General features: G+C 38.8%; 1 protein-coding gene across 34 annotated transcripts in view; it reads right to left on the minus strand.

Moving 5' to 3' along the window:
• Nucleotides 1–21,386, minus strand: part of ANKRD55 (ankyrin repeat domain 55) — a 519,390-nt gene that overhangs the window by 81,394 nt on the left and 416,610 nt on the right. For 32 of the 34 annotated variants that reach the window (XM_041765882.1, XM_041765878.1, XM_041765876.1 and 29 more), the window contains one exon: nt 9,986–10,076. The exons of the other annotated variants lie outside the window; for them this stretch is intronic. In XM_041765882.1, the coding sequence (XP_041621816.1) occupies nt 9,986–10,043 (58 nt within the window). In that variant the 5' untranslated portion in view covers nt 10,044–10,076. The remainder of the gene's footprint in view (nt 1–9,985; nt 10,077–21,386) is intronic. 34 annotated transcript variants of the gene reach the window in all.

Raw genomic sequence — 21,386 nt, forward strand, 5'->3', positions numbered from 1 at the left:
ATAAAAGAATTAATGACTAACTCATTAGAAGTAGTAAGATTTGATTAAGTTAGATTTTAAAAGAAATATAAAACTAGATAATTCTCTGTAATAAATAATATAAACAGAAAATAACTCATTACAATGAAAATATAAAATGCTCAGGAATAAATATTTAAAATCTGAGGAAAACTACAGATTTTTTTAAAAGACTTTATTTATTTATTAGAGACAGAGAGAGAGAGAGAGAGAGAGAGAGACAGAGAGAGAGAGACAGAGAAAGAGGGAGAAGCAGGCTCCATGCAGGGCGCCTGACGTGGGACTTGATCCTGGGTCTCCAGGATCATGCCCTGGGCTGAAGATGGCGCTAAACTGTTGAGCTACCCGGGCTGCCCCCAGATTTTTGTTGAGCAATATAACAGAAGAGTTGAATTGATGGAGATATATGCCATAGTCCTAGAAAGAACAACTAAATAGAATAATACATTTTAATTATTACACAGATTCTTTTGTATGTTTAATGTGATTTTAATAAACATTTCAATAGTTTTCTGGGAGGTGGGATTTTTACAAATGATTCAACTTTTTATTTGTAAAAACAAATGGATAACTTTATACTTTAAAGAAGAAAAAAATATTAAACTATTTGCTTATCTATACATAGAATCTCTCTGGAAGAGTACATAAGAAACTGCTTACATTGTTTTGCTTCCAGGGAGGGGAATTGGATGGCTAGAGAGTATGGCAGGGTGGGAGATTATTTATTGGATATTGTTTTACATCTTGAACACGTATTAATGTATTGTCTTTCAAAAGCAAAAATTAAAAAAAGGAAACAGAAAAATGACTAAGGAGATCCAATAAAATTGGGGAAAAAAAGTACTGAGGCAATTTTCCTCTATCAAATAGTAAAATATGATAAAACTATTAAATTTTTAAAAATGAGATTCTGTCTCAAAACCAGATAGATTCCCAGAACCTTGTAGAGAGCCTAGAAGCCTGCCTGGCACCAGCATGGACACTGAAAGCTAAAAGGTAGACTGGGATTTTGAGCAAAGGGAAGAGTTTTATCTGGAAGGCAAGTCTTAAAGGACAGAACACCAGAAACAGAGGACAGGCAAAGCAGAAGTACTCCAGGTTGTGTGAGCTTTCCTGGAGAATTCATTTCCTTCTGACGTGGTTTTCCTGCCCCTTCCAATTTCCACAAAAAAACCAGTGGTGATATGCCATGTACTCATTACCAAGGAGGACCCAACTTAAAGGGTAGATGTTTTCTTGACCTGGGAAGACCAGTTGTTCATGTGACATTATGTGAATCATGTTAAGAATCATTGGTATTCACTGAGTGATTACTCTGGGCCATGCATAGTTCCAACTGCTTTGTATGTATTACTTCATTAAATCTTTATAATAATCCTTGTTATAACTATCTTTATAACAATCCTATAACCACAATTAGCACTCACTGAATTACTATGAGCCAGGCATGGTTGCAGGAGCTTTGTAAGTATTCATTAATTCCATCTATATAAGAAATCCTTTAGAGTAGCTTCATCTTAGTTTACAAGGTAGGAAAGTAAGGTGTAGAGATGTTAAACAGCTGGGTCACACAGTAAGTGGTGGAACTGGCATTGAACTCTTCAGTTTGGCTCCACTGGCCATTACAGCATTACCCTCTATCCTCATCAATACCTCTGTGTTTCAATCTTCACATGTAAAAAGTGAGGGAATTGGATTACACACTCAGTGAGGTGCCTTCTAATTCCCAAATACTGCTATTCTAAGTCAAAACACTTGCAGGATCTATCCTGAAATTGTTTTCTGCTCTGACTACCTGAAATCAGAGGCTTGTGAACCTGTTTGACTCTTCCTTAGATCAGTGGTCATGCGTTGGCCAAGTTGTGGCCAAAACTCTAGAACACTATTTTTAAATAGCACTAAGTAATCAGAAGGACAAAAGTGTCAATTCAGATGAATTTCAGGTGTCCCTCTCACAGTTCTTAAAAATAAGATTTGTTTGTTTGTTTTTCCTAAAAAAAAAAAAAAAAAAAAAAAAAACAGCAGACTGTGCTCTGATTTACTATGGTGAGTTACAGAACAGAGAAATGGTCTCAAGGTTACTCACAATCAAACCATAGGGTATCGATGTCAAAATAATTCTTTTTTTGTTTTTATCAAATGCTGTTTATGAGTGGCCTTGTTTATTGGGCTGAGCTCCCTAAATGGTCTTTTGGAGAAAACATTCACAGGTTGCTGCACAGAACAAATGTGTTCAGTAGGAGTATAATAAGGAACCTGGCTTCTGAAGCTTCTGTGATGAAACCCAAGCCTGGACCTTGCGAATGAATACCCAGCGTCTATCATATCAGCTCCGCGGGTCACATTTCAATGTAACCCCAACCTGTTAGCCACTGACTCCTCTCCTAGGATCCTGGTGCCCTTCTCTGCTCCAAAGGCAGCCTGCATTTGAGACTGGATCCATCACTACCCAGGAAGAGGTCAGGCTGTCACCATGAGTAGACTCACTGGGCAGAGCTCATTGCAACTGAAAGTTCAGTGTGGGGTAGCCACTTCAGGGTTATCAGTTCCTGCCAGTCCCACTTGAGGTGTCACTACCTCTCTTTTCCTTCTTGTGCTAGGATTCATGAGTGGTAGATGGGGTAGGCTATCAGAACCCACAAAGTATAACTGTGGGGAAGGAGAGTATGAGAAGGGCTTGGGTTTCAGAAGCTAGAGTTAAAATGGCTGCTGCTCTTGTCCTATGTGGCCCTGGGCAAGTCGTGTAACCTCAGACAACTAAAGATGCAACATATCTCATAGGCTCTGTTGAGGTTCAAGTGACATAACAGGAGTAAAAAGTTTAACACAGTGCCTTCACATGGGAGCTGCTTAATAAAGCAGTTATTGCTCTTCTGATTAATGATACTGGTTAATACTCTTGGCTTGATCTCCTTTATTTCCTTTTGGAAGCTACTTCTCAGACTCCACATGGAGAGTGATTTTATTATAAATCCATCTTGGTGGCTGACAAGCTGAGGACAGGCTAGGCTCACAGACTGAAGAACAGGCCATTTGTAGCTATACAACGCTCATTTTGCTAGAATACAACAGTTTTATGCTGAAATCCTTTTTGTATTGCTTGACTATTTTGAAGAAGGTGATATTAATTTTACAATAGGAAAAAAATCCCAATATATTTAAAAAAAACATTGTAAGAACTGGTTGATATGTAATAGTATAACACCTGTCACTTCAAATTACCATTTAAAAAGATTTAAATGATATTATGATAACCTGAGATGGAGACATCACCCTATGGTACTTTGGCTGGGAATGTATTGTCTAAATCTAATCATGAGGGAGCATCAGACAAACTCAGAAAGAGGAACTCAGTATTAAAAGAGAGATAGAGAGAGACTGTAATTTCAAAATGTCAACGTCATAAAAGACAAAGAAAGTGTGCAGAAATGTTCCAGAAGAAAGGAGACTAAAGACACATGACAACTAAATGTAATACCTAACTTAGACTGGATCAAGTACTGGAGGAAATGCTATGAAAGATGCTACTGGTTCACTAGACAAAATCGGAATGCAGACAGATTAGATAAAAATACACACACACACACACACACACACACACATATACACATACAGAGAGAGGCAGAGATAGGGAGACACGGGACAGAGAGAAACAGAGAAGAAAGCTAACAATAAAGTAAATGGGGCAAAATGTCAACATTAGGTGAATCTGAGTAAAAAGACAGTCAAGTGTTCTTTATACCATTTTTACAACATTTCATTAAATTTGAAATTATTTTCAAACAAAAAGTTTAAAAAGGATTAGAATGCTATTAAATATTGTACACGTGTATTTTTAAATTCTGAGGAACATTTAGAAATAGAAATATTTCTATGTAAAAGGGCAGCCTTCCTGTTTTTTCCTCCCCAACAGATGCGATAAAACAAGATCACTGATGAGCAAGTGACATTTTTAAGTTTTAAAAAGAGAAAACTAAGGGCCCTTACTAAACATACAATCTATTTATTAGTTGAAAGCTAATAAGTCTGAAGTAAAACCATTATGATTTTAAGAGATAAATCAGAAAAGCTAAGATGTGGGTCATTCTTGATGTAAGTGGATTCTCAGAATCATCTAACACTTTGCACTGACTGCTTGACGGGCTTCCTGATAGTTACAAGTACTAAATATGACTCCTGGTTGGATGTGGTCTTTCTGCAAGATGGTATATAACTATATACATCTTTTACACCAACCTTGCATGTATGTGAAGCTAGACCCTCATCTTCTCATCTTGTCTTCTCTGTCTTGGGGACAGGTGAAATGTTTGTTTCATATGTGTCTGGTAATAAACATAGCTACACAGGTAGTAATTTTTCTTTCAGATTCCATTAAAATATCCTTGCATCCAAATGGTTGGATCAAAGAGAAGATACATGAATATCAATTACTCAACACAGTTGCTTAATAATTGTTAAAGAAATGTGGAGTTAATCAATAGAGGTGGCAAGAAAAGCTCAGTGTGGTGACCCAGACAATTTCTGAATAAGGGGTTGAACAGAGGGTTTGCCTCCTGAAATTGATCTGGCTAAGTTGCGGGACATAACATCAGGGTTGACTCAGGAGACCTATGGGACCATGTGTACCTCCATTCCCTCTGGCTACCACTCCTGGATACTCCTTGGAATATATACTAGGGCAAGAGACCCCATTCCCAAGGGCAGGAGGGCTGTTCTAAGGTGGAGAATAGTGATAATGACACCACTCTCCTAATCCCCAACCCACTGAATCACTTGCATTTTTATGGCTAAAACTGTGAATGGTAATTGTTTGGGTAAGATTAGTCGAGGGCTTCCCTCCAGCTAGGCTCACAAGAGGAGCCAGGAGTGGACTGCTTTGTCACAGTCCCAGGAATTTGGTTGATGGGAAGGACTTTCCTGTGCCAAAGAGACAACAAGGAAGCAAGTAAGGGTGAGGGGTAGGCTTCCAGAAAACTTGTTTGACTAAACTTGGTCTTGAGAGGGCACTGGAAAAAAAATTCTCTCATCTCTCATTTTCCCTCTGCTTCTCTTTCTTTACCAAAAGTGAGAGAAAGGCTAAGCATTTCTCAGAGGCAACAGATATTCTGCTTCTAAACCTGCAGATTGGTGATTTACCAGCTAATCTTCCTTTATCTGGACCATCAATCTGAGAACTAATTACAGTATTCTCCTCAGTGTTCCTGAGTTTCATTCTAGGTACCCCTTCAAGGTTTTTCAACCTAAAATCATCAAATGAGCCCAAATTATTCCCTCTCCAATTTGTCTCTCCTTTGCCTGACTTTTCTCTGTTCTCTTCCCAAACCTCTTCGAAAATTTGCTTATTCTTCCTTTGGAGGCATCTGGTTGTCACACAGAATCTTCACTTTTGCTTTTTCAGCAAAGTGCAAATATGCACATGCTTAATTCTTTTTGTTTCATGTTCCCATTTTAGATGAAAAGTTAGAAATTAAAACCATCGCATCTGTGTGTATGACCTTTAAAAATTCACAACACAATAGAAGAACAGCTGGATTGTGAAAATACCACTTCATTAATTTGAATTTTCATTAATCTCTACTTCTTCATTAAAATATATGATTGATGGGGGATCCCTGGGTGGCGCAGCGGTTTGGCGCCTGCCTTTGGCCCAGGGCGCGATCCTGGAGACCCGGGATCAAATCCCACATCGGGCTCCAGGTGCATGGAGCCTGCTTCTCCCTCTGCCTATGTCTCTGCCTCTCTCTCTCTCTGTGACTATCATAAATAAAAATAAATTAAATAAATAAATAAATAAATAAATAAATAAATAAATAAATAAATAAATAAACTAGTCTGTATCCAGTCCTGGGCACAGAGCCTGGCTCTGTTAAATGCTCAAAAAACATTTATTCCTATCAAATGTAATCTATGTAAAGTACCTGCAGAGTCTGTATCAAATAGATGTCCTTCCCATCTTTCCCTCCCAAAGACTAAATATCCCTCTACCTTAAATAAGAATGGATTTTACCCAAACCCCAGTCACTATACTTTCTGACAAGGGACTTGAGATTCCATACCTTTTCATGCCATGTTGCAGGCTGAATGGTGGCCCTGAGGATACATCCATGTCCTAATCTCTGGAACCTGTCAATTTTACTGTATATAGCCAAAAAGGTAGATATCGCCTTATACATCAAAAGATGTGATCAGGTTAAGGATGTTGAGAATAGAAGTTTGTTCCTAGATTATGTAGGTGGCCCTAGATGTGATATATGCATTGTTACCATGAGAGAGTGGCAGAGAGAATTCTAAGACAGATGCACACAAGAGAGACACAGGCAGAGGACAAGGCCATGTGAAGATGGGGCACAGACCAGAGTGGAGGCACAAGCAGCCAGAAGCTGGAAAAACTAAGGAAGGATTTTTCCCCTAGAGAGTCCAGAATGAGCAGGTGCCAACATTTTGATTTCATACTTCTGCCCTCCAGAACTGTGAAACAATGCATTTCTGTTGTTTTAAGCCACCCAACCTATGGTACTTTGTTATGCAGCCCTACGACACTACTGCAGTGATTTAATCGGCACTGAAAGGCCCGGCCCTCCACTTACTGTCTCAGCAACTCTACCAGTAAAAAAGCCTGTGAGGTGGGCCCCAGCCCCCTCAGGTGCCCACAAACACACTGCTCATCAAACATGTTGCCTCCCAGACCCCAGGCAGGGCCAGATGTGGGCAACATCCTTGGGACCACTTGTCTAGCTCCCATTCTCTCTCTGAGGTCTTGGGTTCCTCCTTCAGGCACACAGCAAAGCTTTTCTTCCCACAATTAGAGACAAAGCTTAAAATGCAAATATCTTCAGTTACATAACATCTCCACTGCAGTAGGAACCTTTGTGTTCTATAGTAAGTGAGTTTACTACAGGTCCCTTCCTGCATGTGGGCTTTGAGAGGGAAGACAGCCAGGAAGAGCACGTGGGACCAGAAGCAATGTTGCTATGGTGAAAGCAAAGAGCACAAAGCAGGAGTGGAGAGCTCTGCAGACCCAGGCTTCCTGCGTCACAATTTCACAAAGCAAGCCAGAAACATAGCTCTAATGCCTTTGGCCAGTCAGATAACCAGATCTTTAAGGCTCCCAGCAACCCCGCACATTTTACAGACAGAGATCAGTTTGCCCAGGTGCATACAAATGGCAAGAAAACTGAGACAGAATATGAGCAAATGCCATCCTTCCATACGCCCCTAGCATAAGGATGCCTCATTACCCATACCAAAGAGAAATAAAGAAAAATGCCAGTGGAGGGATTCAGACTTAGCACATCTACATCATTTGAGCCCTGATGGTCATTCTGTGTCATATTTTTCAAGTGCATAATGCTAACCATTCTCTGGGAACTCATAAACCAGAGTTGCTTGAGTCCTACCACCACTCCACTGTAGCTATGGAGGCCAGAGACCACCCATGAAAAGAAGTTTCTCATTGTTCTGTTGTCTAGATAGAGAACACCTGGGCCTCACTCCCCTCTATGACTTGTTAGCTGGGTGTATTAGTACAAACAGGGCCCATCTTTTAACCTCTCTGTGCTTTACTCTTCCCATCTGAGACGTTAGGGAGATGGGTTGGATGCATGCTACTCAGTTTTTGTTGTACATGGGATCTTCCTGGGGAGATTCTGTTAGGCCACACCCCATACCAATTAAACTGGAGATCTAAGCATAAGCATTTTCAAAACCCGTCCATGTGATTCTCATGTGCAGCTAAGCTTGAGAACCAATGGGTTACATGACTTCTAAGATCCTTCCAGATATCATGTCTTTCCTAAACATCTGCATCTACTAGAATTTTGATTTTCTAAATATTCAGGATTCATGGAAAGCCTTTAAATAAAGCCCACATTTAATTTTTAGAGAGAAAGTCAGTTTGTCATGGTTTGCCCAACACCACCATATTGGTATTTAAAATCTATATAATGGTCTAAACCATTACGGCCTTTCATGCTTTTAAGAGGATGGAAGGGTTAATGTGATAATAGAACTATTCAGGTATCATTTAATTAATTACTATTCTAGGGGATGCTCTGAATAGTACACTGGAATTCTGAAAAAAAAAAAAAGTTTTCTAGTCAACTAGTATTAACTAAGGACTGCTAAATTCAAGCTGGAGATAGAGAAGTGAAGAGCCTTTCACATTCTAAGAACTCATAGTCTCCATAGTAATAATTATAATAGCAATAATAGTAACAAAAGCAGCCACAATTTTGAAGTACTTATGGCACGTTAGGCAGTGTGACTGGTGCTTTTTGTATATTATTTTATATTCTCAAAGCAACCTTGCTAAGCCAGCATCATTTCCTCCATTTTATTGCTGAGGAAAGTAAGGCCCAGAGAGGTTAGGTAATGTTCTAAGGTCACTTAGCTAAGAAGTCGATCTGACATTCCAACCTATGCTATTTCCACCATACCACAGCATCTCTTAAAGAAAGGATTAAGAACTAGAGATAGAGATGGTAGGGAGAAGGTTAACTACGATAAGGGAGAGTTAGGACTGGGATGGAGGAAATGCTGTGAATTGTTCACATGAAAGGTGCTATAAGAAAATAAATATTACAAATTAATAGGTTAACTAGTTAACTATGTTTTGGGCTCAGTCTTATTTTGCATAACTCAACAATGTCATTTTTTAGACAGTATTAGGTCTTGGATTTAGGCATATTTTCACTTTTGGATGGCGGTAGGCATAGCGTAACAATCACTTTCTCTATGGTGTTCATCTTCAAATGCAGTTTGAGCCAACACATTCTGAAGGTGCACACACACACACACACACACACACATGCACACACATTTCAAAGTGAGTTAAGATGTGGAGATCAATCTACCTGTGTGTGTGTGTGTGTGTGTGTGTGTGTGTGTATGTGTCCCTGTACATACAGTTACTCAGAGATGTAAATGTAGATCTAATATTTGAGAAAGCACGGAACTAAAATAATTCACCCATGAAACCAGATGTAGCTTGAAGGATAGTAAACACAGTATGGCCTAGAGCAGGAAAAGGGAAAAAGAGAGAAGCAGTGAATTTTCTTAATGAGGCTTTCACAAATCACCATTTTCATGCTGTAGCCAAAACAAGTAAATGACCAGAGGACTTGAAGATCCTGAAGAATACTCACAGATGACAGAAAGTGGTTTAGATGGCAGGTATTTTTTAAAATATTCTAAAAAATATTTATGACATTTACAGAGTGGAAATTTCCTGTACGTCCATAGAAAAGATGCACAGTTGCACAAAAGTATTATGAATATGTAAACACTTCACAGGCAAAATGTCTACATGTAAACTATCTGTCTGAATACATGCTTTTTATGAGGATGAGTTGATTTCACAGCAATCTTTTCACGTGGAAAATGACCTCCACTCTGCAAATTATGAGTAGGAAATCTATATCCTGTCATTACAAATAATAACGTAGTGATAAATCATACAACCCCAGATGAGATAATAATCTACTAGAGTGTAAATCTAGGTAACATCTATTCTTAAAAGGGAATCGAGAAGTATTTATAAAACTGTAGCAATGAGATATTGGGTTAATAGATTGAAAAGAGACATGTGATTTGTTCTTTTTATCTTACTTTCTATAACATTATTTTAGAAGATCTGAAAAAAATCAAATGAGAATAAAGATGATTGTATTTGAAATAGCTAGTGTGCTCGGAACCCAGTTCTTAAAATTTGTAGATTGAAATATTTTAACAAGACAAACAAACCATAAGCTTATTTTTCCCTTCCAAATGCTTATCAAATGAGAAGTGAACGTTTTTTTTTTTTTGAAGTGAACGTTTAGAACAGGTTTGTTTTCTATGTGAAATTTTCTTTCCATATTACACACACACCTAAACACACACATCTCTCTTTTCCCTTAGAATTGCAAAATCTCTACTACTGAGATGAAGATGCGAAGAACCAAAGGTTGAATTAAAGCAGCATTTTTACCTTTCTGCTGATCAAACACAGATGGAGTGCTGAAATCCATGGTTGCCTGTCTCATCATTTACCATCAGAATGGCAAAAAGCATCCAGGTTTCTAGAGAGGAAAAAAACACCATCTCACATGCTACAGTCAACACATCAGTCAGATACAGCATCACTTGCCAAGACCTCTGTTTGAGAATGAAACATGCATGAGAGCTGCAGGTTGTTGTCAAGGCAAATGATGGCAATAGGTAAACGTTATTCCTATACCTGCCAGAAAAAGAGTTACTCCTTGTGGCTCCATTCATCAGCTATGCTTGTGGGTAATTATTATATACCTTCCGATCCCCAACAAATAAACAAAAAAGCTCAAATTCTAAAATAAACACCATTTGCAGGGGGCCACCTGCCTTGGATTTGAGCCAGGAAAACACTGGAGGTCACGGAGCTTCAGCAGCTGGAATGTTGCTTTAAACCTACAGAAATCTCAATGGGTGAGTGAGGATTCACAGGGCCAGACGGAGCATGTGCAAAGCTGCCAATGCAGTTAGATTCAGCTGTTCTTGGTGGAGTGAGAGCTGCATTTGGGTCATGTGAGCAGAGAGTGCCATCTCAATGGAATAGGATGTAAATAGTGTAGCAGGAAGCTGCTGGCCATGTGCTGTATGGAGTAATTATCGGCTCTCCTAGCTCATCTGCAGTCTCCCCCTTCAGCTTCATTCTCCAAATGACAGGGAGGATAAGGGGAAGCAAGTAGCATTTGAAAGGTTAGATTTCAAGGCTCAGATACCGAAGACAATGAAATTCAAACAGTCTGCAATCACAAGGGCGTTCAGTGCAGTATTATATGTGGTGGACGATAAAACCAGAAAAGAGCAGAATGTATATCATTTGAGGTACAGCTGAATAAAAGATAGTCCATTCATACTCAAGATTTTAAAAATGTGAGGTAAATCTCTATATTCACCTGGTGGGATGTCTCTCATCTATTGTTAAATGAAAAAACAGTTATATACTTCATTTGTTCACATTTTTATAAAACCGAAAACCACCCACTCTATATGTAAATATGTTTATATATGTTTTAAGGAACATCAAGGAAGATGTAGAAAGATACCCACTAAACTGTTAATATTGGTTACTTCAAGGGGTTAAAGTAGTAGATTTCTAACTCCATCCACCTTTGTAGTTTTAGTCTTATTATAACAAACACCTATTATTTTATTTTTGTCATTAACAATATGATGTAATAAATTCAAAGCAAACTAAGAGAACTCTATACTCAATCAGATTTTTGGGTAAGTCACACAGCCATATAGCAGATGCTCACATAAATGCGCTTAATAATGGTAGTATTTTTTTTTAACCTTGTGTGTGCATCTGGAAATGAAAGCAGAAACCGTTTTCCTTCATATATATGACCATAATTTGTTTTGTTAATGGACTGATATAATTTAGGACATGTGTTCTTCGATAAGCAAGTTTCTTTCTTATTTTTTGTTTCGCATATTTTCATACTGCCTTACCATTTATTTTTCCACTAAATGCATCATCTGGCCTCAATTCCCTGTGGCAATACTGCTACTCATTTACCTTCCCCACTTTAGTCCCTCTCTCCAAAATGTCCTGCATTCTTTTTATTTAAAACATGGGCAGAACCTACTTCCTATAAATCGTTATGCAAAATGTGCTCCATAGGTAAATCTCTTATATTTCCTGATGCTGTTTTTTTTTGTTTTTGTTTTTGTTTTTTTTGCATTAGCCATAAAAGCTGAAACGAGAAGGCTCAGTGGATTGGCAAATAAAGTGACTCATGTTAGCAAATACTCAGCTAGAGAAAGAGGCTCAAGCTTGCCCAAATGAGGCAAAAGGATTTAGATTAACTTCCTTCTCATTCATTTGCTCATTGATTCATCAATTGCTATGGAAGGATTACCACACTCCAGTCATTCCTATAGGCTCTGATGATGCAGATATGAGCAAGGTCTCCACACTCAATGAACTTGACACTCTTGGGTGCAGCATCTGCTTCTGGCCATGCTGGAGTCATAGGAACTGAATTTACCTCCTATGTAAACAACTAGAAAACTGGGCAAAATATCTGAAACAATGGTTTTCAGATATCAGTTAAAGATCCCTGGTAGTCCACAAATAAGCAGAGTCTGGTAAGTCCCCAGCAGACTGCCTAGAGTTCTAAGGCTAAATGCAGGGAGGGTATAGTAGGCTCAATGGTGGGCCCCCAAAGACACATCCACATCTTATTCCTCAGAACTCGTGAAAGTGACCTTATTTGGAAAAGGGGTTTCTGCATATGTAATTAAGTTAAGGATCTCAAGTAGAAATCATCCTACTGAGTGAGCCCTAAATCCAACAATAAGTGTCCTTAGTAGAGCCACACAAAGAGAAGTCATATGACTAGAGATTGGAATGATGCAGCCATAAACCAGGTATACTTGGAGCTGCTAGAAATTGCAAGAGGCAAGAAACAGATTGTCCCCTGGGACTTCAAAGGGAGTTCAATACATTCACTGATGATTTTGAACTTCTGGCCTCCAGAAGTGTGGGAGAATAATTTCTGTGTTTTCAGGCAAGTTTGTGCTAATTTGTCACAGCAGCTTCAAGAAATGTACACAGAGGAGGAACTCTCAAAATAAATGCAAAATCTCTATAATTGTTACATTCTTGCACCCATTTATAACATTACCAAAAACCAAATTCAAATATAAACAATTTCATGTGGGTAAAAGGGCTATTTGGGGCTCATTTTGAAGAAGGGCAGTCAAATAGAGTGAAAGGATATGACTTTGAGCTTGCTTCTCCTGAGCTGTAATTTAAGCAAGTTATAGAACTTTCTGAGCCTCAGTGTCTTAATCTGTGGCAAGAAAACTCCACCCCCTAGCTTCTTATGAAACCTATTATAGTTAAGTCTGCTTCCCGGGCTTCAAATATAGAGAAAATTCTTGCTATCCAACTAAAGCCAAGTGTAAGATAACAGTTGGTTCTTTCTTCAAGTACATTTCGAATAAGGCCCTTATTCAGACATATGGGGTGCCTGTGGTTCATTAACTATTATCTATAATGTAGGAGGGGAAGAGAGAAGAGGTCTCTATGATTGCAAAACCTAGCTGCTGGCTTCCCCTGCAGCTCATCTCTCTCCACTTTTCTCAGTTCTCACATCCAGTTCTCACACCATTCTCCTTTCTGGTCCCTGAACATGCCAGGTCTTCCCCCAACTTGCAAAACTGCCATTGTGCCCCTCCATTTGGAATGGCTTTCTCTAGCTCAAATGTCACCATTTCAGAGAGACTTTGCCTGAACACATTATCTAAAATAGTCCTCTAGTCCTCACCCTACCAGTTACTTCCTTCTCCAGAATGCTATTCAGTGGATTTATGATGAGAAATACCCCTGTTAGGGAGATTGGGCCACAGTGTTTCTCAGACTACCTGTGCCAAAGGGCCAAGTTTTTAAATTTCCAAAGCATCATGGGTTGATACATTAGTAAAATATGATAGTTAATAATAGAAAAATAAAAAGAAAAGTTTACAGAATGCCAGCCCAAATTTTTATTATTAGATTCAGCAGGTATAAGATTATATGTCAATAAGAGATCATTGAAACAGGGACGCCTGGGTGGCTCAGTCGGTTAAGTGTCTGCCTTTGGCTCAGGTCATGATCACAGGGTCCTGGGATCGAGCCCCACATTGGGCTCCCTGATCAGTGGGGAGTTTGCTCCTCCCTCTGCACCCTCCCACACGTTCTCTCATTCTCTGTCAAATAAATATATAAATAAATAAATCTTTAAAAAATTAATCAAAACAAACATAGAATAAAAAAAGAATTATAAAAAGTGTACCCACTGTTCACTGAAAGTACATTTAGGTATTAATACACTGCACTGTCCATTAATTATGGTAGCCCCTAGCGATATGTGGCTACATAAATTTAATAACAATTAAAATGAAAAATCTATTTCCTCAATCACTATGGCCACTGTGATTGTATATTGCCATAATTAAAAACTTCTGCTCTTTGAGAAATGCCTGTAAGAAAATGAAAAGACAAACCATAGAGAGGGAGAAAATACTTGTAAAATATACCTGATAAAGGACTTGTATCAAGAATACACAAAGAAGTCTCAAAACTTAGTAATAAAAGATAAACAATCCGATTTTAAAAAGGGCAAAAATTTGAAAAGCATGTCACCAAAGAAGAGACACGGATGGCAAATAAATACACGGGAAGCTGCTCAACATTATCAATTATTAGAAAAGTGTAAATTAAAATTACAAAGAAATACCACCACATACCTATTGGAATAGCTTTAAGAAAGCTAACAATAGACAAGGGTGGGGAGTCTGGAGGACTGCAGATGGCCACCTTGGAAAACAGGTCACCCATTCCTTAGACAGTTCAACATAAATATGGCCCAGTGATCCAACTGCCTGGCATTCACTGAAGAAAAATGGAAACATCTGTTTTCATAATACGAAAGAATGTTTATAATGTTTATAGCAGCCTCATTATCACTCAAAACTGGCAACAGTCTGCATGTTCATCAGCTGGTGAAGGAACAGACCGTGGTACACATGATGATGGAACACTACTCAGCAATACAAAGGAAAGACAGACATACTGCTGCCTGGAGCATGTGGATGAATCTTCATGGCATTAGGCTGAGGGAAAGAAGCCGGGCACAAAACCCTACACGCTGCATGGCTCCACTGACAAGGCATTCTTGCAAAAAATACAGAGATAGAAATCAAGGGAGTGCTTTCCAGGAGGCAGGGAATGGACTATCAAGGGAATGGAGAGAACTTCCGTGGTGATAGAAATTACATCTTGATCATGGTAATGGTTACCTGCTCTATATTCCCTTGTCAAATTCCTATAACCTAACACCTCAAAGGGGTGATTATGTATATCCTACCTCAATAAAACTGAAAGAGTTAACAATACAAATTTACCTCTATAGTTTAATAATGTCATCCTAAATTTTGAAACATATTTGTCAAAAATTAAACTGAAAATAGCAAGTTTTATAAATAAGCGTTTCTATTAGATATTTGTACACTTTTAGATTATAGTTGATGAACTAACCTTAAAATGCCACATGTGTAACATTATCCAACGGTGCATAACTTTCCATGCAAGCTTGACAACGCCCAAACAAGTCTACACAATGTTCAATGAGACAAATCCATCATCTTAGGCTTAGAAGTTGTGGCAACATCGAACTGCTATATCCAATTCTAAATGGTTACATTTAAAAGTGCTCTCAATTTTTGTACTTACCTTGTCTCCAACTGATGACAAGCAGTTCCTGGACTGGCACTAGCCATGCCCCATATTTTGCCTAGGGCTGGTCTAATTTCTCTTCCCCCGACCCTTCCATAGCGGGCTTCTTCTTATCCTAAGGTCTTAGCTCAGAGGCCTTACTGACTTCCATATTTTACCCAAAGTAGCAGCCACATCCCTGCACCATCCCAGTTACAATTAATACAACGAGCTCATTTTCCCTTTTATAATTATCACTACCTGTAATTAACTTATACTTCAGTATGTCTTCATTATCTATCTCCCTGGAGTTGATCCTGTCAGTCCCCAGACTTTTCAATGTACTTCAGTTTCAAATTTCAAATGCCCATTTCTGTATTTTTGGTCTGAGGGCATTTTCTGGGATTCAGAAGGCCGCCCTGCCAGCTCTCAGGGTAGGTCAGAAGTTCCAGGGCCTTAATCATGCCCTCCCCCAACCAATAGTGGCCCTTGACCAATGACTCTTGGGAGCTGGTGTACACCTACCAGCTGCATTGCCTTTGGATATAGTGATCCTGAGGCCTGCTGTTTTAAGCCATTTTCCTGAGTTTCCCTTTTAGGACTAAGCTCCGTTGCTTCCTGTGTTAATTGGTTTAACAACACACTTTTTATGGGCTCCTGGTCCCTCCCCATATGACTTCCTCATTTTCCTACTGGTATTTCCTATGCTTTTTAGTAAGCCACTTGCATTGGAATCATTGTCTTTGGGTCTGCTCCTAGGGGACACCCAAAATAAGACATTTCACCACTAGAAGGTAAACTTCATAAGGCAGGACCCTTGTCTGCTTTGTCCATTTTGTGTTCCTATAGTCTAACACAGAGCAGGACACAGAGGAGGTGCTCAATAAACATGTAGTGAACGAAGGACTTCACTGAATACACTTTGAGAATGAAGAACATCATCAAATGACTCTCTCTGCCAAAACTGATAATGTTATAATAAAACCCAATTAACCATCACTCATTGGGGGAAATTCCATAATAAGTACTTTCTGGTAAGAACTTATGATGAAAATTTCCCATATAAATGAGAAATCATGTATTTGAGAACTTCAGATTTTAATGATTTCTGATTGTGTTGTAAACCAAAGGTGAACTCTCAGAAAAATATTAGATAGTTCTACATCTTATCCAGGCAAAACCAGAGCTTCCCCTGCAACGTGCTCAGGTTTGGGAAGTGAGAGCTGTAAGGGTAGCAGCACAGGCAGGCTTTAGGGCTTGGGCGTCAGCCAGCCTCGAGTTTAGGTCCCAGTTCAAGCACATTTCTAGCTCATTTGTGATACTGAGCAAATCATTTAACCAATGAGGATTAAAAAAATACCCAGTGTTGTAAGAATTAGGACCCAATAATGTATGTAAAATAATATTATGGGAAATAGAAATCATGCACTGGTTGTAAAGAAATTTGTTGAAGTCACTTACCTATATTACTAAAAAATGCCTTTAGGTTTGTTTCTGATTTTAGAAGAATACACATAATCTTTTTTTCCTGGTTGGGTTAATTAAAACTAGGCCAAAGAAATCCATTAGTAGGTTAATTATTCCTAAGTTTGATGAAAAATTAACCTTTCAAAACGAACATGGTTTTAACTTTAAATGAGCAATTACAGTTCTCCACCATAAACTTGCTAAATCCTGCAGTTTCTTGTAACAAATAAAATGTTATGAAGTCAAAAATCCTTGGATCTTTTAAATAAAACTTTCAATAATGCATCTCTTTCTCCCCTTAGTAAGCAAATTCAACTTTATAATGCCAATATGACACCTAAGTGTAGATTAAACTTAAATTTTATGAAAATTGGCACATAATTTTTTTGACCTTGTTATTTTAAAATCTACTTAGAGGTGAAAACTAACTAGCACTTGCATTCTTTTTTTTTTTTAAGATTTTATTTATTTATTCATGAGAGATACAGAAGAGAAAGGCAGAGACACAGGCAGAGGGAGAAGCAGGCTCCATGCAGGGAGCCCAATGTAGGACTCGACCCTGGGACTCCAGGATCACGCCCTGGGCTGAAGGCAGATGCCCAACCACTAAGCCACCCAGGCGTCCCATGGCACTTGCATTCTTAAAGTACTCAGGTCAACAACTTTAAAACTTTCCATTAAGACTCGTGGTATGTAGTTTCAATTATAATTTTAATTAATACTGACTTAAATAATTCAAATTTCTTTCATAATTTTTTCCACAGTACTCATTGTAGATGAATGTGGGGTTTTTTTTCCCCCAAATTCATGTATTGAAATCTAGTCCCCAGTATGATGGCATTTGGAGGTAGGGGGCTTTTGGGACATGATTAGGTCATGAGAGTGGAGGTGTCAGGAGTAGGACTAGTGTTCTTATAATGACTTTTTTTTTTTTTGAGATTTTAATGGATCCTTATAAGCAATCATTTCAGAGCTTCTAGAGCTTCAGTGTCCAATACAGTAGCTATCAGCTAATACATCTGGCTATTTAGCATTTGAAATATGGCTAGTCCAAAGTGAGATGTATTGGAAGTCTACAATTTTGAAGCCTTATCTGAAAAAGATAATCTAAAATGTCTCCTTAATAATTTTGTAAAAGATTTTACTTATTTATTTGACAGAGAGAGAGAGAGAGAGAGAGAAAGTGCGCACAAGCAGGCGGTGTGGCAGGCAGAGGGAGAGGGAGAAGGAAGCTCCCTACCTAACAGGGAGTCTGATGTGGGACTGGATCCCAGGACCTCGGGATCATGACCTAAGCCAAAGGGAGACACTTAACCAACTGAGCCACCCAGGTGAGCCAATAATTTTTATAAAAATTTACATTATGATAATATTTTAGACACACTGGATTAGACATAGTATATCATTAACTTAATTTCACCTGTTTCTGTTTACTTATATTTGAATATGCCTACCAGAAAATTAATATTACACATGTGGTTTGCATTTTATTTCTACCAGACATTGCTATTTTATAGGGCTCCATATAATCTTAAGGAAAAGCTGTTTAACCGACTGGCTCAGCTATATCACTGATTTCCAGCAGGACTGAAGGGGCACAGTTTGGAAGAGGGTATAGGAGGAGAAGAAATAGAACTACACTGAAGAACACGGAGCACTGAAGAACCCCAAGAAGCCATCATCATTTTCATTAGAACCATTACAGTTATATAACATGAGCATTACCTTCCTATGGTATCGGTCTACAGGCTGCTTTAGTTTATGTCCCTGTGGAATTGGGGTTGCTTCTTGGTGTTTCTCTTTACCACTCCCAGATGCTCCCTTCCCACCCCCACCACTCCCATCCTGCACCACTTCTCTCCCTGATATCACTCCCCTGCTGGATCCTTGATTAGATGCTTCTGTGATCCAGCACAGTTGGGGATGAAGAAGCAGTGGCTGCTCAAGAATATTATCAGCTGTGGAAAGAACTGTGGACCATAGGGCAAAAGAGTCTTTGCTGCTATCCCTGGAGTCAAGGGGTTTCTTACACTACTTCTGAAATCAGTAGATACTATCTTAGTATCTAGAAGCTTATCTAACCTTTCCTAAGGATAACCATACACTTAAGAGTTCCCAGTGTTTTACTCAGAACTATATTCTTGTATGAAATACTGGAAGAACTGAAAATTGATGCTTTCTATCACTTTGGATCTCCAACTATTTATTTATACTCTACCTACTCATTTCATGAAGCTGTAATATGAACTTTGTCCTTATAAAATATGCAGTATACTTTATATATATATATACTTTATATATATATATATACATTATTCTTAAAACAATTTTCATGTTACTTTGATCTTATAACTTGTACCTTTTATTTTTTAAATTTTTATTTATTTATGATAGTCACACAGAGAGAGAGAGAGAGAGAGAGAGGCAGAGACACAGGCAGAGGGAGAAGCAGGCTCCATGCACCGGGAGCCCGACGTGGGATTCCATCCCAGGTCTCCAGGATTGCGCCCTGGGCCAAAGGCAGGCGCCAAACCACTGTGCCACCCAGGGATCCCTAACTTGTACCTTTTAACACTCATCTACTTATTCATCCATACAAATAAATATTTAGCACTTACTAAGTGCCTGGGACTCTTAGAGCTTAAATTACATCTCCCTTGCAAAGACTTCTTTGATCATTTAACATTCATTACCCTAACTTGCACTTAATCATAAAAGACTGATATTTTGCACTGCATTAGAAAATTTGTTATATAATCATGTTAGACTTACTTTCACAACTAAATTCTAAGTTCCCAGAAGGTCTGAGCTGAGTGATAGGTCTTTCGTCTCTCACCGTGCCCAAAGAGTGCTACCATAGTAGCCAGTAATAGATTCTGGTTTGTTAAATGCCAAATGCTAAATGCCCAAATGGACAAATCCAACTTTGGGCAAAATGATGAGTTAGGTGATGGAGCCTTCTAACCCTACAGTGAGTGCCCCTCTTCTCCCTTCCCAGTCTGTACAATCGCATTACGACTTAGTGCAGACATCCCAATTTCTGACTTTGCCTGTGTTTTCCTTTTATCTTTAGTTTCCAGGCTACCACAAACTTTTTTTAAAAAAATATTTTTATTTATTCATTTGAGAGAGAGACAGAGAAAGCACAAGCAGGGGGAGGGGCAGAGGTAAAGGTAGAAGCAGACTCCCTGCTGAGCCTGAGCAAGGGGGCGGGGGCTAATGGCAGGCTTGATCCCAGGACCCTGAGATCACGACCTGAACTGAAATCAAGCATCGGATACTTAACCAACTGAGTCACCCAGGTGTTGCAGGTTACCTAACATTTTACCTTCATACATATCATGATGGGAAGTTGCTGAGTATTTACCTGTCATTTCTAGCATTACCTGGAGGTTAATCTGGAGAAACAGCTTTATTCATTCACCCATCATATGATAAATATTTAATGAACACTAATTATGTGCCTGGCAATGGTGCTGGTGCCAGGGGCATGGTGGTGACCAAAATAGGCATGTGGTTCCCATTCATAAAAAGCTTTCAGTTTAGGGATGATTTAGGAGGCTACCTTTCATGGCTTCCTGGCACCTCAGAGTCCATGGATGCTATTCTTGGTCACTAGAAGCCTGAAGAAATATCTCTGAATGACCACCTTCTGAAAAACACAGTAACCCTCCCCACAGCAGACAGAATGCTTTTCCTTCTATCCTTCTGTTGAATAATGCCGCTCTTCTGGCCTCTAGAAAGCATGTTTGCTACTGTTCTTTGGCCAGATGAAAAATGCTAAAGGATTTTTCACCTTACTATTCCAGTTGGATATATTTAGCCTAGTACTCGATGATAAGCACTCATATTACCATGGATGTCCACAGATTAGAATAATCTTGGCCTTTATTTTAAAATCCCAAATAGATGTTTTTAATTTTTTTTCCCTCTGAACTGCATTTGTTTCATTTAGATTTCCATCTCAACTGGAAACGGTAGGGATTTACCTTCAATTACATCTGGGTTGTGACCATTTCCTCAGCAACTTGATGGTTTGGGAAAATACAGAAAACAAAACATAACAGGAACCCAAACCATGATGCTTTCTAAACGTCTGTACAGATGGTGAATTTACTGAACATCTCAAAAATGTTTTTAAAAGTTCTAACTTTGGCCACATATCCTTCCCTTCTATTTTCAACTCATGAATGATTGGCCAAGTTCAAATGAAGTCCTGTGGTTTGAATTAAGTTAGCATGTCAAAGAGGTCTGGCTCCAGCAAGCTCACTCCTCCCCACCACTTCCTGACAAACTCTCAAGTGTTTAGAAGTTATTTTTCTTTGCATTAATTTTTCTGAGAGGAAATCCTTGTGAGGAATCTAGTTGAACTTGGCTCTCCAAAGTTTCTTGTAGAATTAGAAAAACAAAATTTGAGGTTACTAAGCAGGTTAATGGAAGAGAACCCTGTCGCTGTTTGCTCAGAATAGTTGCTAATGGGACAAGTCTCACTCTGTAGAGTCACTCTGTTTTGTGACCACAGACTTTACCCTTAACAACCACAAAGGGGATGAGACATGACAGAGTGTGTTATATCAGTGCCAGTCACTGCCAACTGCAAAAACAACATATAATGTGACACATTCTTGGTACATGAAAGCCCCAATATCATCGTTGTAGGCTAAGGCAAAGCTTCTTG

The sequence above is a fragment of the Vulpes lagopus genome, chromosome 8 (assembly GCF_018345385.1).
Source record: "Vulpes lagopus strain Blue_001 chromosome 8, ASM1834538v1, whole genome shotgun sequence".
Classification (NCBI taxonomy): domain Eukaryota; kingdom Metazoa; phylum Chordata; class Mammalia; order Carnivora; family Canidae; genus Vulpes; species Vulpes lagopus.